At 38.7% G+C, this 22,818-nt stretch overlaps 1 protein-coding gene across 25 annotated transcripts in view; it reads right to left on the reverse strand.

The window, feature by feature from the left end:
• ptprt (protein tyrosine phosphatase receptor type T) overlaps positions 1-22,818 on the reverse strand; it is a 1,055,968-nt gene that overhangs the window by 48,857 nt on the left and 984,293 nt on the right. For 21 of the 25 annotated variants that reach the window (XM_069884025.1, XM_069884018.1, XM_069884013.1 and 18 more), the window contains 10 exons: positions 21,369-21,485; positions 20,067-20,221; positions 19,662-19,797; positions 15,817-15,966; positions 9,743-9,916; positions 8,327-8,458; positions 7,180-7,305; positions 5,632-5,795; positions 3,150-3,285; positions 1,040-1,477 (listed from right to left, as the gene is read on the reverse strand). In XM_069884025.1, the coding sequence (XP_069740126.1) occupies positions 1,424-1,477; positions 3,150-3,285; positions 5,632-5,795; positions 7,180-7,305; positions 8,327-8,458; positions 9,743-9,916; positions 15,817-15,966; positions 19,662-19,797; positions 20,067-20,221; positions 21,369-21,485 (1,344 nt within the window). In that variant the 3' untranslated portion in view covers positions 1,040-1,423. Of the gene's footprint in view, positions 1-1,039; positions 1,478-3,149; positions 3,286-5,631; positions 5,796-7,179; positions 7,306-8,326; positions 8,459-9,742; positions 9,917-15,816; positions 15,967-19,661; positions 19,798-20,066; positions 20,222-21,368; positions 21,486-22,818 lie in introns of those variants that run through there. The other 4 variants (XR_011339907.1, XR_011339906.1, XR_011339908.1 and 1 more) reach the window with 1 other exon arrangement.

Below are 22,818 nucleotides of genomic sequence, written 5' to 3' on the forward strand. Positions count from 1 at the left end.
AAGTTTAGAAGTATAAGAATGATGCTTTGACAAGACCTCAGTAAAAACTGATGAGAGACATACTTATTTTATAGTACAATTTTGTTTTCTGCCAGTAACAGTGAGCTTGAATGAATTTGACTAAATCACACCCAAATACAGCAAGCTACCTTTCCAAGGCTCTCAGGTACTGCAATCTTCTGATACAGTGCACCTTACTGATCAATCAAAGAGAACATGCATAAACACTCAGAAGCTTAATCTTCTCTACGTTATTATTAATGCACTGGTTAATCTATTGATGCTAAATTTCCACACAAGCTGTTAAAATGTAGAAGCTCTCACCTGTTTATTCCATTGCAGATTATTGACACTTAGAATAGCGAACAAATCAATGGTAATGATTAACCAGCGAATTGAAAACAGTGTCCTGGATTAATATATTTCACTCAAACTATGGAACATAGTTGCAAAGGCTTGTTGTTCAATGAGTGAAATTTGAAAATAATTGGCTTATGCTTTTGATTAAAATATTTATCAGAACTCAAAATCCTGATCAAGGATTAAACCCCAACCCATCTTTTTCCCTTCAGGTGTTTTGAATTCTTCTTTGTTCCTGGTTTTATTTTATATTTCCAATTTTAACATTAGGGTTGATTTAATTTCATCTCCGATGCTCACCATCCTCATTTATACTAGCTTCTTGAACACTCAAGAATATCTACTGCACTTATAAATTCCATCAGTGCACAGAATATGACAACAAAGAGTATACTTTCCACTGCCTCGATCACGAGGAATCAAAAAGGCCTTAATCCACTTAAAGGTCAGATGTCTGAAGAGTAGTTGAAGTTGTCTGAAGGTTAGATTGACATTTGAAAGCCTTATTCTCACAAAAAAAAAATTGGTGCTCCCAAACGGTACCTTTTCAATGGAAGCCTGCTGCTGAGAACATCAAAAATAACATAATAACATCTAACAGGAATATTACTGCTGAGTTTTAACTTAGCATTTCTGATGCCAATTATTTGAAAATGCTAAATAAAACCGAGATAATAGCTCATAGTTAGCATTTACTAATACCGTCATTTAAACAATTGTAACACCGTGGAATGCAATATACAAGGACAATCAACGAAATGAACAGTTGGCAAAATCTCTAGCTAATGAATTACATCAATGAACTTCTGGCAAAAGTAGAACTCCCATAAAATATAGAGTAGTCCAACAAGTCCTTCACTCAGTCCAGGTAGCTCTTGCTGACACTGTGATTGGCACTGGATTGCTTCTTTCTTTCTTTTGTGAATTCACCAAGATGCTTGAAAGCACAAATCTGTACAAAGAATTTTCTGGATGTACATTTTTCTGGCACATAAGTCAGAAACTGTTGCTTTGACAAAAAATGTCACTGAGTAACTACAATAATTCTTCTGGTGACTAAAGTTCAAAATGAACACAGGTATTCCAGTGCCACATCATAGCAGAATTTGTATTGCTCCTAGAATGGAAAAAGGAACATTCCCCATCAATAATGTAACTCTCATTATGATTATAGTTCTTTCAGTGAATAGTGTAAGGTAAAAACATCATGAGATGGGACCGGAGAAGGAGTCACCCAGTACTAAGGAGTAACAGGATGCAGGTGTGACCTTGTACGCTCAAGATAAGTGTGGAAATAACAAGATGATGTGCAGCAGACTAACAGAGAAGGGTAGCAACAGCTTATTCATTGGACAATGTAATGGTATGATAATTGACTAAGTACGTATCCTGAGGTATAAAAAAACACCACTTGCTGACAACGGCAGAATGCGCCTTCTCCAACTAACACTGTTAGTTGCAAGTGTTACAATCTGGTAATAAAGAACAAAGAACCTTGATTTCGACTCAGTCTGGTGTCTGACTCACTCATTCATGAACAAAGCAGACCTAACAATAGGTATCCAAAACTAAAGACAATACACAAGCAGGGAACCCCCTCCATCAGCAGGGATCATGCCTGGCTTCAAGGAAGACCACTGTGACTACTGAATGTCAACAGTCTCAGCTGCAGGGCCTTTCCCCTGAAATTGCTTGGAGTGCCTGCCCTTAGCTCAATGGTTCTCATTCCTGTTCTTTCCACTCACATACCATTTTAAGTAATCTCTTACTAACTACAGAGCACCTATGGAAACCACTGCCTGAGCCCAACTATCTCCAACACGTCTCCTTTCATCAGATGTTTAGAGAGGAATCAGTTGCTGATCACTTCCATTTTTTATTTTGCAAAGAATGAGGTTGTGTCCACTCACATAAGATCCGGGCAGAGCTTATTAAACAAGATCTGGGCAATATCCAAGACTGAGCTCTTCCGGGCAAAGTGACTGTGATACATAAATAGCACATAATGTCAAAGTCCAGAAAGAAAGTTCTTAACCTTCCCAAGATAGAAAATGCCAAATTCCCTATTATCAATATAGTATTGAATCTGTGTCTAGAAACTGACCTGGATCAGACAGCCAAATGCTATGGGATGCCGGTGACTCGAGTCCTGAAAGCAAGCCACTTTTCCCGCTTTGCAAGGGAAGATGGATGATGCATTACACTGAGGAGACCCAATACCCACCAGTAAATAAAGCAGATTCTTTTATTAGCACACAGTTCATCAGATGATAAACATCTCTTCTCTGCATCACCAATAAATGGTAGCTACTATATATTATCTATGGGGTACATTGCAGCAAGCCATATTTGCTTATGTAGCAGTTTGGCCATTGTCCATGCGCTTTACTAAGTCAAACTAGTAGGCACAAGTCTGCTCTTCAGCCTGACAGTAACACAGATTGGTATATTCAATGATGCCAGCTAATTTTTTATCTTAAAATGGACAGAGTGACTTGAGTAATTAATGATTGCCCCATCTTAAGAATGAATATTATAAATACAATCTGTTTACTCCATCAATTTCATTCAAATAGAAAGGGTGGAAATCACTGTTCTGAGCAAGAATCAATGCTTAAAGTGCTATTCTAGCAAAGAGGTTCTTCATGATGCTGGACCTACCGGACAGGGAGTATCATGACAGAGGGTTGAACTTTCACTATTTAATAGCATTGCTTACAATTCCAAGACTAAATCTTTTAGAGAAACCAAATGCCTCACTACAATGCAGCGAGTGTATGAAATCTTACCAGAGAGTCTACCATGTTGGATTTGTTGTTTCGTAGTGTTTTGACTGTGTGAAAAACATCTATAATATTCTGTTGATGAATCATCTCACAGATACTGCGAACTACACAAAGTGTACCACTGCGCCCACCGCCATTACTGAAAGACAAAAGCAAAGGCATTTTTATCAATTGGAAAGCCTCTCTACTCTGAATGAAAAGTTGACAGTTGTTCCATTCCAACACTGCATGGTGACTACCCATCAGATGGAATTTAAAAGCTTCCTTAATAATCTGTACTGGCTGATGAAATCCATCAGCAGATGTTGAATTAGAATCTTTAATATGTTTTAACAATCTGTTTGTGGATATATTTAACATGAAATTAAAGGTTTCTCTTCCTCTGGGGCTGCGAAAGCCCAAAGTAAAGTGTGATTCTGCTATTGAACACCCAGATCAGTCAATATATTCTACAAAAACTCTCAAGTTCATGCATGAACAGCTATGAAGGCTGATGAAAGATACAGAAAATTTATGCAACATGGATGAGAATGGAATGAGCCTTTTTTGGAAAATGTTTCTTTGCATCTCATTCATGCTAAGTCCCGCAGCACCAAGTTACATAACCCAAACCTTGAAGAGGACACATTGAAAAGAGAATTGACTGGCTGAACTTCTACTATGCTAAGACTAAGTATCACAATTGCGCCAAGAAGGATCAGATGAATATCCAAGCAAGGAAGACAAAAAGAGCACAAGCTAATGGGAGGGAGAGGAAGAAGGGAATTGGGGGAAGAGTGGTAAGGAGGAGAAAGACAAAGAAGAGAAAAGTGGTGAAATATTGAGGTGAAGAGGACTTTGAACAGTTAATCATACCTTTGGTACAAGATTTTAGTTTTCATAAATGGTTGGAGTTGGGTATCCAATCTTTTCAAGATCTTTAATTGTCCAAAATTTGGCTTCTTTTGAACAATTATTTTCTAAGTTTAAACTATCTAAACACCATATTTTAAAGAAATTTACAGATTAGGAGCTTTTTGAATTCCTTGGTATTGAGACTCCCTCAAGATCTGGAATTAAATATGATAAAGAAAAATTATAATTTTAAACCAAATCATAAAAAGTTGATATCAGCTCTTGATGAGTCATTATTATTGTTTCATCAAACTGGGCTGGGTGGGTCACGTCTCCAGATCCCAAGATCGTGTTATATGGTGAGCTCTCCACTGGCCACCGAGACAGAGGTGCACCAAAGAAGAGGTACAAGGACTGCTTAAAGAAATCTCTTGGTGCCTGCCCCATTGACCACCGCCAGTGGGCTGATCTCGCCTCCAACCGTGCATCTTGGCGCCTCATAGTTCGGCGGGCAGCAACCTCCTTTGAAGAAGACCGCAGAGCCCACCTCACTGACAAAAGACAAAGGAGGAAAAACCCAACACCCAACCCCAACCCACCAATTTTCCCTTGCAACCGCTGCAACCATGCCTGCCTGTCCCGCATCGGACTTGTCAGTCACCAACGAGCCTGCAGCAGACTTGGACCTATCCCTCCATAAATCTTCGTCCATGAAGCCAAGCCAAAGAGAAGATTATTGTCTAGTAGTAATTTCCTGGACAAGACTAGGAAATTATGGGAGCAAGATTTTCAACAATTATTTTCTGATGTTATATAGGACACTATTTTGAAAGTGGTAAATTCATCTTCTCTATGTGCCCAACAATTTAAAGTAGCACATCAAGATTACTTCTCCAAAGTTCAATTGGCTAAATTTTATTCTAATATTTCTTCAAAATGTGACAGATGTAAGACTGAAGAAGGTACATTGTTTCATATGTTTTGGACATGCCCTTTTCTTTCCACGTATTAGGAAAGTATTTTTTGTACCTTGTTTTCAGTTCTTAAGATTAATTTGATTCCTAATCCTTTACTTGCCCTGTTGGAATGAGTAAGTCAACTGACTTGAATTTGCCTGGGCTACAATCCATGTAGTTGCCTTTGCTCTCCTTATTGCTAGAAGAGCTATATTAGTGAGATGGAAAGATACTGTCCCTCCTTCTTGTATTCAATGGCGATCAGATGTGATGGTATGCTTGACTTTGGAAAAAAAATTAGATGTTCTACTAATGAAATTAATGTTAACTTTGTAAGTTTATGGGGTCCTTTTCTTAATTGTTTTCATAATTTATAAGATTATTTAGATCCCGTTTTGTGGTTTGGTTTTTCCCTCTTTTTATAATATTACACCCATATGTTGAACCCATAACTGCACAATGGAGGGGTCAGATTATTAGTATAATTTTTAAATGTCATTTTTTTGTCTTTTGCAATGTATCATAGGATATTTGTAGCCATATGTAATAGTATATCTACTTTGTTGGATACTTATTCCCTTTGTACCATTTACTTAAAAAACTCAATTAAAAATATTGAAAAGGGAACAATGGTGGAAGATATCCTTTGTTTAAGTGAAAGTAATTATGAGTGAATTAATGTTGTGAATACTCACAAACAGTGCACTACAGTACGGCCATCACCTCCATCGTACTCTTCTTGCCATTTCTCCAAACGTTTGATCAGTTTCAAAAAAGAACACTTAGACAAAGGGGTGTCTCTGTACGATGGCCAGCCAATAAACTGGAACTGCTGTACAATCCGATATCCATCTTGAGGCTGAAAGAAAATTAGCAAGACGGACAAATGCAACAATAACTTTACCTGCAATCCAAGACACTGTTTAAAACGATTTTAATGAAGGAAAATGCACGCACTGAAAACTGGATATAATCCAGCCAGAAGCCAAAACCACATTGACGTTTCACCATATGGTCATGCGTCTATGACAAACAAAGAAGTATTGAAGTCGACTAACATATTGTGGCTCAATTTCAGGAAAGATTGAGAAAAAGTATTAAGTGAAATTCAAGGACTTTCACTGACTTTTACAGCTGAAGTGTCTCATTAGCAAAGAAGATGTTTCCCTGAGGGATGGAAGACTGATAGTTCAAAAATGAACTATTCTGAAACATGACCATACTGACTATTTTACTTGATTATTTTATTATCAATAAAGAACTTTTTTTTCATGAATTAGGCTGAGAACCCACTTTTTTTCTGGACCACTTTAAGTGAGACTGTAAGCTCTGATTCAGCAGATAGCAAATGAACCTGAATGAGAAAGTTTGGATTCAAGGTCACTCTTGAGGGCTGTGAAGGACAGTCCAGCGAATTACAGAAAAAAAAAGACATTATCAGAGAGCTTGTCTTTAAGGAGAGATGGTAACCTGAGCTACTGAAACATGGAAGTCTGCTGATGCTGTGATTGTAGTAAGGGCTCAGGCCTGAAATGTCAATAATATATCTTTACCTCTTATGGACACTGCGAGACTGAGTTTCTACAGCATTTCTTTGTGTTTTTTTTAACCTAAGGTCAGACCCCTCTCTCAGATGGACCCATCCGTCAAGGAGAAGCAGGGCCTAAACTCGCTTCTGCCTCCATTAACATCCCTGTGAACAGATGATCGGGCTACATTCATGTTTGATTGAAGGGACTTGCTAGGAGTAAATTTATTCCTGCATTTTCCGCACTTCAACAATGACTGAACTTCATTATCTAGAAACCACTTTTGGCCATGCAATAGTCACATAAATTCAAGATTAATTTTTCTTCTTTTGCTGTTACATTTTAATATTTATCTAAAGAAAGGAATTGGGAGTAGTTGGTGACAATATTATTGTCCCTGATCTGAGCCCAAACATTGGAGCTTTTCAAAATAAATCAGCTTTCAGCACCATTATGAATTAAATATAAAAACCTTGAGAATATTCTCACGGAATAGTGAAGACCAAGGCATATATTTATTTTTCCACCATTCGAATAATGTGAACATTATTAATAATTGAACAGTGAGAGTTCTCAAAAGATTTACTTCACAACAAAATGTTCTTTCAATATAAAAATATCACCACATTTTACTCTGATTGAGTAAAGAAGTGCTTCATTTATACAAATGCTCAGAATGAATAGACATTAAAGCTCTTGAGATTTGAGTCTTACTCGTGCCATATTGTAGATCCGAAAGACGCGAACAATGATATCTTCTTCAAAGTCTGCTGAGATGAATTCCACTTGAATAGGCCCATAGCAACACAGTGTTTTCTCTGGCCAGTACTGAATGCAGAGCTGGTTAAAAAGACACAATTGGTTATGCAGTGTGACACAGTGTTCAAGACTCAAAGACATGGCTTAGAATTACTGTCAGAATGAAGAATTAGTTGTGTGTTTAAAATTAAACACTTTTTAAATCAGAAAATCAGCCACAAATTTATCTGCCTTCTTGGTCTGAACAGTTCTTCACTTCTGCTGTTCTCTGAGAATAGTTGTGTTCAAATTGTCATATTAGCTTAAAAGCAAATGTCAATATTAATTTGCAGGTGAGTATTCTGATTCAGAGGTCAATATTTTTATCTGCAATTTAAAATGGTTAACATTTCTAAAACAAAATTTATGTGGAGATTCTGAATAATAAGTAAAATCTTCCAACCTTTTTTTCCCTGCATGCAATGCACAAACAAGTGGGAAAAACACAGCAGGTCACACAGTGTCCATCAGAAATAAAAAGGTTCCCCACCCCTTTTCCTTTCTTTGCCTGTCAGACAGCTATCTTCTCCCACCATCACTTCACAGTTGTTTTTTTCCCTTTTCTACCCTCCCACCTGATGACCTCTTTCTGTTGGCCTGTGCTCCTCCTCCTTCCCCTTCCTCCCTCCACTCCTCTCCTCCTCCCACTTCTCCTGTTGGTTTTTACTTATTCCTCATCTTATTCCTCGGCCTGGGCCGAAAACATCCGTTACTCTTTGATGCTGTGCGACCTGCTGAGTTTCTCCAGCACCTTTCTGTATTGCACTCGACTCCAGCATCTGAAGACTTTCTTGTTTAAGGACCTTTTTTTCTTTAAATTCATGTATAACCTAATGAACAATTTCTTAAGTATTGTAAATTTCTTCTTGGCCAGAAGCCCACCCAAACCATGGAAATGAAGAAGAATATTTGAGTGAGTGGATTAGTAATTAGGTGAACATAGAGAACAATGTCACCCTCCATCTTTCTCTCATCCTCCACAATTCTGAATGGTATCTTCATAAATGAGGAACAAGTAGTGCCAGAATGCACAATTAAGACAAATCTTCTGGATTCCCCATACCTGTGCAGCATCAAGCTCATTCAGCATGATGATTGCTGAGCAATGGTAATCGAACACTAATCTCCAGAAGTCAGTCACAGTATTTGGTAAAGGGTGTTGTGTGACGATAAATGCTGCTGCCTGCCGATGGCTCTGAAAAGTTGAGGAAATGAGTATATATAAATGTGTTAAAGAGCATAAAAATAAATTGATAACATGAGTTTCAATTTGAAAATTAATTGGACGTTAATAAAAGTAATTACTCGTCTCCTTAAACTAAGAAGAATTTGACATTTTATACTTTACATCATGATCGATGATAATAAAACAAGTTAGGCTTTTGTAATGAGTGTACATGATCAAAAGCAGATTGGAAACTTATTTAAAAGGAGAAGTGACACAAAGTAAGACTGAAGACAAAACCCAGTAGTGCAGGGGAGCCCATCTTAAAAAGTGACAGAGCAAGTAATTCAGATTAGAGTTCCTCACGATGTTTTAAGAATTATGAAGTTATGGGTCTCCTGGGGATTAACTGTAGTGGCACAGATTATTTTGCTAAAATCAGCAAGTTTATAGAATTAGTTCAGTTCTGATGGTAGCATTACATTTTTATTGAAGTTCCTATTCAATTATGCATTTCCGTGTAGCCAGTTTTTGATGGGGACCCTAACAAAACCCAATTCCTATCTACACACCATGATGGTGGGCCAAAGGTGGGGTGGTGGTTGGGGTGGGGGGCGGGGGGGGGGAGAAAGCCTGACGGAGAACTGGGACTCTTTCTATGCTGTACAGCTCTGTGACTCTATCACTACCCTAGTATTGACTGAGTGGCTCTTGTTGTAGTCAGTTGACAGGTGGAGGCAAATTGAAACCATGCACAAGGACACCCTGACAACTTGCTGATAGTTCAAACATTTGGAAGGCCTTTCACTGTTCCCCAATGTCTATATTTGGAAACAATTAGAATCAGTTGAGAAATATTTACAAAGATTAAAAACTAAAATTAAAATCAATAAAAATATTTTAATGGACACAAATGAATTAAAACATGAATTAAATGAAATTAAACACATTGTTTGACTGCTTCATGCAGATTGGTGAAAGGCTATTGCCCCAGGATTAATAAATGTGGCTGAAATAAAGCTGAGGAGGGGGTCACAAACAAAAGTGTAGGCAACTGCGGAGCTCAAGTTGATTAGGAAAACCCAGTGCCTGCGTCTGACCTTTTTGCTAACCTGAACCTCCATGTCACAGTGCAGAGTTGCAGAAGTTCAGAAAAACACTGCAGGAAGTCAATGGTTCTGTGCAGAGCCAGCTGCTAGCTGTCAACAAAATCTGGCAGCAAGTTTGATAGAAGCTCTATTGAATATAGGTAAAATGGACAAACTGCAAAGCTTTATAATAATACTGATCAAGATTTTCTTTGTTGTTGCTTACATCCATAAGTGCAGCATTTATATAGTTGCTTGTCTCACCATCTACAGAGATGAGGAATGGGAGACACCTGTCCGGAGGAAGTACATCCATGTTTCGGTTCTTGTCATGATTGCGTGGTAATAGACCGACACTGCAATCCTCAGCTCGTACACGAGGTGTTACAATATTCAGTGTCTGCAAATGAAGGTCATAAATGAAGTTGCAGAGCAATTCTCAATTTTCCACTTTTCATTCATAAAAGTGATACAAAACGGTTGCATCTTTCTCCAAGTTGATGCTGTTATTTCCCTAAGTAACTTTGATTCTGGGCTACCAATGTGGAGTAATGCCATGTATATAAAAATAAATCATCGAGTTCTGTAATTATGGGTAAAAATACAAAATAATTTCTTAACAATGTTGTTGAAATATAATGACTAGAACAACTTTTCTTCCATAGGAATGTATAGGTTGAATTGTGTTCTGAAATAATATTATTTCTATACAGACATGTATCTAATTTGCACAAAATGTAATACATCAGCGATTCAGTTTTGAAAATCTCAAGCTCAAGACTTTTCCAATGTTTCAATCCATTCTTAAATACATTACTGTAAGACAATTATTTGTCTCCAATCACTTTCTTTTCTCCAGCTTAACGCAAATGAAAACTGCTCCGTTGCAGTATTTTTCTCTCTCTCTTTACTGCTCTCATTGATCTCGCCACATATATATTTTTCCAAAAAGATGAGATTAATTGGACTTCATTAATTCTGTTCAACAGACTTTGTGTCACCTGGATAATCTTGGTTTCCACCATCTTAAAGAAATATCTCAAATACCTCTTGTTTCGACTAACCTCTCCTCTCCCAGCAGCTAAACGACACCCTTGTTTTCCCACATTTCCTGTGCAGGTGAAAGGTTGTTGGACTGAAGTAATAACCCTGTTTCTTTCTCCATATATTGTTGCCTCACCTGCTAAGTGCCAGATACAATCATTTTATTTTATGGGAATTAATTTCTATTTATAAAAATCATGAGTACAGCAGAGGAACTGAATGCCTTCACTCAAAATTAGATAGCATTTCTATTTCTGAATATCTCATACTGTTTTATTACATATATTCTCACTTACTTGAACTTTTCCTTGCAAATTATTGATCCTCTTTGAAATTAAGTGTATGGTACTTTATCTTAATTATCCTCCTGGCAAAATATTTCAGCTGCTAATTCAGCTCGGTTTCAAGAAATGTATATTCTAAATATACTGTTCTCAGTCTTGAATCTATTATTTGCATCTGGAGCTTTAACACTGGGTTTATTATTGTTCTGAGTGACTATTTTCCTATGTATATTAAAACCCCTGGTATCTGGCACCTATGGGCATTGGTCATTGCTGGATATGTGTATTTTCTGGTTGCTTGAGACTTACTTACAATGCCTAACTAATACACTTCATTAGGACAAAAACACTGTACTGTAATTACACCAAATAAACACCATTTGCATCAATATATAAACTTTAAAGTATTTTTACTTTATTTTCAGTCACATTCTTTGAAAACATTTAAACCATCATTGGATCTACAGGTTCGTCCCTCTCCCCAGAGCCACCTAAAAAATGAACAATAACATTATAGATAATTAACCACCCCTCCCTTCCCCCAAGTTTACACTTAAAGCCTTTCACCAGAGTCATTCCCCCAAAGCAGGGATAAGGAGACACTTTAAAAGAGTCACCCCAACAGTGAGCGGCACCAACCAGCTCTTCATCCTGGGCTCACCGTTGGTGTTTCACACTATTTTATTCAAACAGCTGCTGCGAGCAAAGCACAGCTAAGGCACTGTGCTGGCTTAGTCGTGCTGGATCTGTCCTGGACCCTCCACGTTGATGCAATCATGAAGCAGGCTTGCCAGCTGCTAGACTTTGTGAGGTGTTTGAAGAGATTTGGTACGTCACCGGAGACTCTCGAAAACTTCTGCAGGTGTATCGTAGAGAGCATTCTGGCTGGTTGCATCACTGTCTAGAACAAAGGTTCCAATGCTCAGGACAAGAAAAACTTGGCCTGTGACATCAAAGGCACCAGACCACTCCATCAAGAACACCGACAAGTGGCAGTATCTTAAGAAAGCTGCCTCTATCTTCAAGGACCCCCACCACCCAGGCCATGCCCTCTTCATTCTGCTACCATTAGGAATAAAGTATAGGAGCTAGCAGCCCAAGGACAGCTTCTTCTCTGATGCCATATTATCAATGAATCAAAGACAGAGCCTTACCTTGACATTTTGCGCACTATTTTTTATTTATCGTTGTAGGTAGTTTTTATGTATGTTTGCCCTGTGATGCAAGACCGCAGAGCCCACCTCACTGACAAAAGGCAAAGGAGGAAAAACCCAACACCCAACCCCAACCAACCAATTTTCCCCTGCAACCGTGTCTGCCTGTCCCGCATCGGACTTGTCAGCCACAAACGAGCCTGCAGCTGACGTGGACTTTTTACCCCCTCCATAAATCTTCGTCCGCGAAGCCAAGCCAAAGAAAAAAAAAAAAAAAGCTGCAAAACAATGAATTTCATGACTTGTTCATGACAATAAATTCTGATTCTGATTTTGGCTGAATATTTGCTCCCATCTTCACCAAAGGTTTATTTGTTACTTCAGAGAACATTTACTTTTACAATTTTAAACGTGTATTTTTAAAAATATTTTCTTTAAAAATTTTTATCCATACATGTAAGAATAGCAAAATACAATCATCAATTATTGGTGTCAGTTTCATTGTTCATAATGGTATAAAATCCCCAAACCCCCTTCCCCCCAGCAAAGAATCCCCAAATGAAGAAAAGAATTAATGATAGATAGAAAGAAACAAGAAAGTAAAGAAAAAAAAAGAAACCAGATTGCCACCGCACGGTTCTAAGCATTTACATATTTTAGTTTTTCCAAGGAGGTTAACAAGGTTCTTGAAGTTTAGGGAAAATAGAAATTAAATCCTGCAATTTGTAAATATGGGTGCCAAATTTTCAAAAATACATTATATTTATTTCTTAAATTATATGTGATCTTCTCAAGTGGAATTTAACTGTGCATTTCAATGTTCCATCACTCCATACCTAGTGCAGCATTCCACGTCACTTTAATACATTTTCCTGCTACTGCTGATGCAATCTTTACAAATTCTTTTTGATGTATAGTTAATTTCAATATCAGTCTTATCCCTACAATATTACCTTATAAAAACAACATTTGTTTTTGTGGAATTGTAGTTCCTGTAAGCTCCACGCACCTATCCAAAAATCTCTTAGAAGACCCTATCATATCCACCTTCGCTACTGTTGCTGGCAGCCCATTCCACGCACCCACCACTCTCTGATTAAAAAAATTACCTAAGACCTCTCCTCTGTACCTTCTCCCCAGCACCTAAACCTGCGTCCTCTTGTGGCAACCATTTCAGTCCATGGAAAAAAAGCTTCAGATTATCCACATGATCAATGCCTCTCATCATCTTAAATACCTCTATCAGGTCACCTCTCATCCTCCTCTGATCAACAGTGCCACTCCCAACCTCTTCTGCCTCCCTCCCTGTTCTTTGTGAAACATCTAAAACATGGCATTTAAAGTAACCATTCCTGTCCCTGAGCTGCCCAAATCTCTGTAACAGCCACCACATCATAGTTCCAAGTACTAATCCACATTCTAAGCTCATCCAATTCTTTCACAATACTCCTTGTGTTAAAATAGATGCATCTCAAACTGTCTGTCTGAGCGCATCCCTTCTCTATCACCTGCCTCTCCTCCCTCACACACTGTCTCCAAGCTTTCTCTATTTATGAGCCAACTGCCTCTTCGCCAGTATCTTCAGTTCAGTTCCCATCCCCCAACAATTTTAGTTTACTCTCTCTCCAGTTGCCTTAGCAAACCTCCCCACCAGGATAATTGTCCCCCTGGGATTCAAGTGCAATCTGTCCTTTTTGTACAGATCACACCTGCCCTAAAGGAGGTCCCAATGGTCCAGAAATCTGAATCCCTGGCCCCTGCTCCAATCCCTCAGCCAGGCATTTATCCTCCACCTCATTCTATTCCTATATTCGCTGTCGCTTGGCACAGGCAGTAATCCTGAGATTACTACCTTTGCAGTCCTGCTTCTTAACTTCCTAACTCTCTGTATTCCTACCTATGTCATTGGTACCAATATGTACCACGACCTCTGGCTCTTCCCACTGCAGGATATCTGGGTCTGCAGAAGGACATACAACATTTACAAATATTTGAGTAAGGTTAGCAAGTTTCTTGTATTGAATTGTTAAAATTTGGATCAGTATGCCATTTCCAATAAGTGACTTCCACATTTAACAAATCTCACTTACAAGCTTGTCTCACGACAGATGGCCATCAACCATTATATCACGTTAATTTCTCAGCATCAAACCTTAACAATGGCCAATATTCCATTCACTACTGTAATTCTAATTCAACAGCACAAAATCAGTGAGATCAAAGCATCTTTACTGCTTTGATTCTTTTTTCTTTCTTCTTTGGCTTGGCTTCGCGGACGAAGATTTATGGAGGGGGTAAAAAGTCCACGTCAGCTGCAGGCTCGTTTGTGGCTGACAAGTCTGATGCGGGACAGGCAGACACGATTGCAGCGGTTGCAAGGGAAAATTGGTTGGTTGGGGTTGGGTGTTGGGTTTTTCCTCCTTTGCCTTTTGTCAGTGAGGTGGGCTCTGCGGTCTTCTTCAAAGGAGGTTGCTGCCCGCCAAACTGTGAGGCGCCAAGATGCATGGTTTGAGGCGTTATCAGCCCACTGGCGGTGGTCAATGTGGCAGGCACCAAGAGATTTCTTTAGGCAGTCCTTGTACCTTTTCTTTGGTGCACCTCTGTCACGGTGGCCAGTGGAGAGCTCGCCATATAACACGATCTTGGGAAGGCGATGGTCCTCCATTCTGGAGACGTGACCCATCCAGCGCAGCTGGATCTTCAGCAGCGTGGACTCGATGCTGTCGACCTCTGCCATCTGCTTTGATTACCACTGTGCATTTTACATTGAGGTCAAAATGCCCATTTCCATAAAACTACCATTCAGAATATTTATCTGGTCGTGCAGTTTTACAAAGTATAACACAGATAAACTGTAACACATGATACTCATTAATACATTATCTTATTAACACCCATGAGAACAGCATTTATGGAGTTCCATCTATAGAAATAGGGACTGGCAGACATCTGGGTCAAATCACTTGACAGTCCACTACTCTGAGATCTGAATAAATGTTTTGGTAATTAGATTATGGGCAGCCTGATCATTGTACTATGTGGTTTTAAGATAAACCCGAGGGATTTTAACTCATCAGATAATCTTTGATTCTATTTGATTTGTTTATTTTCACTGCACATTATTTGAACACGATCTGCTGAGAGGAAATAAACAATCATCAGTCTTCTTCAACTTACCCTGTCCTCAGAAACAGGGAGAGATGCAGCAGGTACTCACCCAGGACTCCCCCAGTCAAAATCTCCCATCTTGTAGGACAGGTGCTAGACATTACTTTGCACCTTAATGAGTTGCTAATCAATATCCATGAATTTGCTTTGAAATATTGTCTTTTATTTGTAATGAAGCATCATTATAATATCACATTGAAGCCTACTTAAATTATATGATACACACATCTCATGAGAACTGGCCCTTTAGCCTAAATTGTCAATGCCAACCAGGTTTCTAACCAAGCTTGTCCCATTTGCTTGCATTTGGTCCATATTTTTAATACCTTTCCTATCCAAGTACCTGTCCAAATATCTTTTTAATGTTAGAATTGTACCCACCTGTGTCACTTTCTCAGACAGCTTGTTCCATACAAACACTCATTTTAGCACCGAAATATGAAGTTGGTTATTGCCAAAAGCACAACAGCCTTCACCTATGATCTTCCTTTTCATTCCTTATACCATGTGGGCGATTTTTAATCCCACACAATGAAGTTTACCAGCCAGCTTCAGTTGTAAAAATGCCACTGATTTACTGGAGGAGTTGGAGAGCCTTAATTTATTTGACACATTTCTTACTTAAGCAGTGATTTCACTGTTACGCTCACCTGAAACTCATCTTTGATCTGGCTGGAGTTGGTTTGTGGATCCACTTTGCTGATGTTGTAAAATGTAGTTCTGAATTCACAAACTGGTATTGTTGTGTTTCCACAGAGGCAAGCCTCTAAAATTGCATCATGAACAAAGACATACTGTTCCTAAAGAACAAAAGGCAAATTAAATCGAATAATAGCTGAATGAAATCAGTTGGTTATGAATGCCGAATTGCTTATCAGATTTATCTGAAAAATTTCTTTATTTGTTACATATTTTGCCCGCTTTAAAATGGCAGGGAGTGGATTTACAATCAAAGCCGTTGAGATAAAAATACACTTGGATTGTATTTGGCAATGACCTCCAAATAGGATAAATTGGGAATTTCTGCTCATTCAGTGGTGAGTGATGAATCAGAAGGGCTTGATGTGAGGTAGTGACGTGAGGGATCCTAAAAGTCCAGAAATTTTATGGTGTAAAAGGAGATGCGGAAAAGAGTTTCTTTGTGGCAAATCGATATCCAGTTTGGTTATAGTCACCAAAGTAGAGTTAGGTAGGGCTGAGGGCCCACGGGTTGGCTGCTATTGAATTTTGTTTTGCACTTTGTGCCAGTGAATTGCATATAAAAGAATTTCTCTGGGACTAGGGGTTGGGTCAAATCTGATGGTGGGGTCATTGCAGGGTACTGTGAGTTAGCTAGTGGAAGTCCGATTGAGGACTCTGTTGGGTCTCAGAGGACAGAGCAAATCCTTGGCTGTTCCTGAACTGACTGGTATGAGTCTGTTCTTTTTCTTGGACTTCATTGCCAAATGGAGTACTTTCTTTCTTATGATCCAAGTGAAAGATTGATTTATAATGTGCTTCATTTTGTTAAAGGCAATAGTTAATAAATAAATAAATCGATAGATCTTTTTGTGATCAGCAGTAATCATCTTTCCTTATAAGGAATGCTCATCTTTTTGCCCAGTGGACATGCACCTTGACTATTCTATAATGACTGACACAATGGCAGTGCATGCTTCATATTCAGTCTAGAATTTCCCATGATATTTTGACCTTCTTGGTGTTTGTCATAGTTTCTTCAACTTTTATATTTGTTTTCTTACATTGGACAAGCTAACTGTCCTGACACACAGTGTCACTCCAGAGTAACACGGGTGTTGAGGTTCATCTTAATGAATTTGAATGGCCAACCATTCAAGGGTGTCATGAATCAGGTGACAGAAATCTACCTCGTGCTCTTGAGATGCATAAAGATCCGCCCCCCCCACCCCCCACCCCATCCACAATCATCAGACTTTAAGCAATGGCAAAATATGGAATAAATCCCATGTTCTCAATGTTTATTTTAATTAAAAACAACAATGATGGATCATACTGATTATTTCCCTCAATCTATGTGTTCATCCAAGTGTAAAGACTATTGTTGCCACATACATTATGACTTTATTATTGATATTGTTTCTAAGGATCAATATTCTGTGCTTCTCCCTGATATTTATAATAAAAAATACTTCTTGCATTCACAGTGTCTTACCATGTCATTAAGTAACTTCAAAGCACTTCACACAATGAATTACTTTTTTTGAAGTCAAGTGGTTATTAATATGCAAATGCTACTATGTAAGTAAATGTCACAGCCATTGCCTGACAGCAATGTCCTGGAAACAGCAACATAAAACATCACTGAATCTATTTATTGGGGTATTGGTTGAGGGAGCTCATTTATCAAGAACTTACTATGCACACAAATGTGATTTTGGCTTTTATACCTCATTTGAAAGGAAGCAATCTCTGAAATACAACACTCTTTCATTGCTCCACAGGAATATTGCCGAGTCCCTGGTATTAGGGGTGAGATTGCTGTCATGTGAACACAACTGGTTACTGCCGAGTCCCTGGTATTAGAGGTGAGATTGCTGTCATGTGAACACAACTGGTTACTGCCTGCAGGAGATCCAGCTATTTTGTTTGTTGGAAGAAAGCTTATTTTGGATTAGAACCTCCCTCTGTGCTCCTGGAAAAAGCAAAGAATTTGAACCATCCTGTTTTATCATCACAGATGGAGTCTACAAGCCCCTGTTGTCACGACCTCTGGGCTCCTTTGGGACTGCACTCATTGTAATTTAAAAGAATGAGTTGAGATCTTATAAAAAATGATTAAAATTATGAAAGACATAGATAAGATAGTGGTTGGTAAATTGTTTCCACTGGTAAGTGAGACCAGAATGAGGGGTGTAAGGTAAAACATCATGAGATGGGAATGTGTAGGGAGTTACCCTGTACAGGGCAGTAACAAGAAGGGGAGGTGTCCTTGTACTCCTGTTAGGTAAAACATCATGAGATGGGAATGTACAGGGCTGTAACAAGATGTGAATGCATCCTTGTACTTACAAGATAAGAGAGACATTGATGGATTGAGAGGCAGGAAGCTAGCAGGGAAAGGATAGCAACAGTTTTAGTCATTGGACAAGTAATGATATGATGATGTTCTAAGCACATATCCAAGGGTATAAAAAATCACCATTTTGCTGATAACGGCAGAATGCATTCTCCGACTAACATGTTTAGTCGCAAGTGTTACAATCCGGTAATAAAGAACAAAGAACCCTGATTTCGACTCAGCCTGGTGTTTGTCTCACTCATTCATGAACAAAGCAGACCTAACAGGGGGCATAGCCTCAAGATTCAGGGTAGTAGATTTAGGATGGAAATGAGGAACTGCTTTTTCCAGAGGTGGTGACTTTGTGGAAATTGTTGCCCGGTGAAGCAGTGGAGGAGACATCAGTGGATATATTTAAGACAAGGTTGGATAGACTTTTACCTAGTAAAGGAATTAAGGGATATAGGGAAAAGGCAGGTAGGTGGAGATGAGCCTATCATCAGATCAGCCATGATCTCATTGACTGGCAGAGCAGCCTTGATGGGAGGATAGTTTAGTCCTGCTCCTATTTCTTAAGTTCTGAAATAAATCCACAATTTTCACCTCCAACACCTTATATGAAGAAAGTCGCCCCATTTGTGTGTGATGTGACTTCATGCCATTGGCCCTTGATGGCTGTTTCAGTTAGTTTGAGTCTGATGCTATTCTCATTATTTAGCTTGAAGTGGCTTTAACTGTCTTTCTTATGTTGAATGCAACTTCATATATTATGTGACATCACCTGTGGATAAATATATTTTGTTGATGCACATTACACATTTACAGTAGGTCACACAAGAGAATTCAGATGCTGGTATCTGGAGCAACACACAACATACTGGAGGATTTAGATTCAGCAAAATAATTTCTTTTGCAGTGTATAGCATGTGGCAAGAATTGTTACAAATATTCCAACACTTTGGTTCACTTTTCATCAGTTATAATACTCTCTTAACCTCCTTAAATGTAAACTTAATATTATTTAATATTAACTTAAATAACCTATTTAATTTGTGATACGATGCACCTTGCTATGATTGTTCCTATTAGACTTTAAGGTCAATAATTTAATGATTAAAGCTAATATTTTGGCATGTTAAAGGGAGGTTTTCCTGATGTGCCACTGCCAGTGAACAGTCCCATTTGTCATTTAAAAATAATGTGACAATTATTTCTTGATATGCATGGTTAACAGATAAGTGTATTCATTGGATATGGGATGTGCCTGATGATATTGTGTTGAAAGTTATTGCAAATCCCTTTGCTCTCAGTTTAAGTGCAATTTGATTTACATAATTTACAAGATTTCATTAGATAGCACATTTGTTTAACATTTGTATTAATTAAGAAAAGCAAATCTCTAATGGAGAAATCTAAAAGTGCACAATAATAAATAAAGCCTCAAGGCCGTGAAATGTTTATTAATAAATCAAGTACCTCTGTCTGCACCATGTTGACTCTCTGTGAACGGAGCTCTCTGACACAGTTGTAAACATCCACAACACCTTCACTTTCTGCCATATCGAGCATGATGTCAATAGCGATGAAACACCCTGTCCTTCCTGCGCCCGCACTGAAAGAGGAAGAAATTAAAATGATGTTGGTTCAACAATACAGAGCAAAATGCAATACGAAAGTCCAATTGTTATGCTCATAGGGCATAAATGCTTTGTATTGCACCAACATGTAATGAACTTCAAGGGTATTTAAAGGATTCTTGTTCAGCTTTCATTTAACAATACTTAGAACAGCAATGCTTGTTATCGCAGACAACGTAAATCAAAACTTATCATAGATTGTGCCAAAGCAATGAATAAAATGCATTCTTCAGCTGAGACATACCTGCAGTGTACTATAATGGGCCCAACATCACTTGGATTAAGGAATTTTACTTGTCTCACAAACCCCAGTAAACCAGTTGCATAGCATGGGACTCCATGATCAGGCCAGCTGGTGAAGTGAAACTGTCTAATCTCCCGAATTTCATGATTACCTTTCTAAAAAGAAAACAACAAGTTGAGATACAAATAGGACATTCAACTTAAACGTGTCTCTTCCTTCATGCAATATTTTTTGTTTAAACAAAGGAACAGACAAGATTGGAAGCAGATAGAGCAGCTCTAGACAGCTCCAGCGTTCAGTTGAGGGCCGAACTCCCCGCAATAAAAATTGGGGAGACCTATATTGGTAATTTAATCACAATGCAATTATTCCCACAGGACATCACAACAATAAAGTCCAAAACTGAAGATGCAAGAAATCTGAAATAATAGCAGTAAATTGTGGAAACGCTCAGCATGTCCGGATTCATCGGAGCTTTGTACAGGAGCTGCTCTGCTCAAGATCGTAAGAAACTGCAGAAATATGAATGCACCTCCGGCCTTCATGCAAACCAACCTCCCCTCCATCAACTCCCGCTCCCTCAGGAAAGCAGCCAACATCCCAGTGTGCTCGCACTCTCTTCTCCCCCTCCCACTGGAAAGAAAACCTCCCAGTGGTGAAAGATGATGCCTTGCAGAGTTTAACTGGACCTTCCTCGATTTAACCCAATCTTCTCCATGTTTTATTTTATGCGACACTTGTTCACTGCATTTTGTTCTGTTGGGCTAAGTACAGGTTGGCTTTCCAGGAGAGCACACAAAATAAAGAATCAGTCCATCTACATTTTTCTCCGTCATTTCTATATTTCACAAACATCTGTGGTCCCAACACTGATCAATGTGAGGACTATTGATCATAGACTTCTACTCAGAGTAACACCCCTCCCCTACCTTCTATGTTTTATGGACAAACCAATTTTGAATCTAATCTACCCAATCTCCCTGCAAAAACACCAGCATTGACAGACAAGAGGGTAAATTTTATATATCAATTGTTTGCTAACTTCCCCACTTCTGCATTATCAATGTAAAACATTTTCCACCAGAGGGCAGCCTGAAGTCCCAGACCATATGATGGCAGCGTCAGTTCAAGTTTCCATTCAGGAACTATTCCATTTCCTGCACGTTTATTTTATTTGGTTTGCTTATGAAGAATGCGACATAAAAATGTTAATTTTCTTTGTTGCCGAAATATTTTCAGTTCTTCCACTTGCATGAGATGGTGAACATTAAAAGCACACAGCACTCAAGCTATGCTACATACCTTCTGAACTGTGAATGTGCGGATGACGTACTCTGCCAATGGCTCAGGTTCGACTAGCGTTACTTTAATATCACCATATAGCTCAGTATCATCTGGCCAATACCTGCAACATTTCACCTGATGCAGAACAGGAAGAAAACGCTGGTCAGTTAATGAGTAAAGAACAATAAACACACAGTTCTGAAATTCGTCCCCATGCTTTCAGGTGCTCATGAGATGAAATCATGGAATGTAAGCTGATTTTTCTGTGGTGCAGCAGATGGCCATTTGATCATTATATTTAACTAGTAAGCCAAAACTGAGTTCAATGTGCCTCGTCTTCCAAACTTAAGTTTGCAGGTGCTCCCTCCAGTCCAAATCAGCAAGTTGTAACGTGTTGTGGAGAGCAACTGCTGATCGATATTTCTAAAGACTGGCAGTTAGTTAAAAATGTTTGCAGTTTGTTTCTTGTTTCCACCAATTTATTCCATATTTTGGATTGATAATAAAATATGAATGGATGCATACTTCATGGAATTATTCTGGTAGTAAAATTCATAATAATCCCAACAGTGGAAGTGAAACAAATGGGCAGTTGTTGGAAACATGGTTTTCAAAATATTTTCCATGAGAACGACTTTCATTGGAAATGGGCAATTCATAGATTGACCTTTGAAACACACGTCAAATGTGACACCACATTTAACTGGGGTGGGTTACACTACTCCCTTCCTGCCCAAGCCGTATAACGGGAAATCCATCCAAATGAATCAAACCTCTATAATGATCCTAAAGCCCTAATCTTTAAACTGCTGCCATGCCCAAGGGCTTGTGTGAACCGCAAGGGGAGAAGAGTGGGTACCCTGATCTTGGGTTTGAAAGGGAGCATTAAAGATTTCAACCAGTAGCGCCCTGCTAAGGCGCCATACCGACCCCTACTATGCTGGCTCGATCCCACGTGGGTCGGAGTGGCTGTGAGTTGTGAATGGATAATGCTGTCAAACTATGTATCTACATCCTTAGGCACAGCCCCACCACCTATGCTCACTGACCCACAGTGAATACTGGTTTGCTAATACCTTGATTTAATCATTTTCATTCTTCTATTGAAAGCTTCCCATGCCCTTACTCCTCTTAATATTGATAATTGTCTCCAGCATCCCTTTACTCATTCATTTTTGGTCTCTTACATATCCCTAATCTGGAGGCTGCACATTAAGTGCCTTGGATGTTAGCTCCCGATTTCCTTCCCTAAATTTCTTTCCTGCTGGCTCTCTTCCTTCCTTTTGGACTTTAGTCATTCTTATTTTGTCGCTAAGTTTTTGATTATCTGTCCCAGTATCTTTCCATCACACATGAACCTTGGCTCCTGTGAATTGGATGAGGTAAATTTTACTATTTTAAAAGTTTTATACAAGTTTAAGTTGTCAGAACATGTTTTATTCAATAAAGGTCAATGCAGTCACAGTAC

The sequence above is a fragment of the Narcine bancroftii genome, chromosome 6, assembly GCF_036971445.1.
Source record: "Narcine bancroftii isolate sNarBan1 chromosome 6, sNarBan1.hap1, whole genome shotgun sequence".
In the NCBI taxonomy this organism is placed as follows: domain Eukaryota; kingdom Metazoa; phylum Chordata; class Chondrichthyes; order Torpediniformes; family Narcinidae; genus Narcine; species Narcine bancroftii.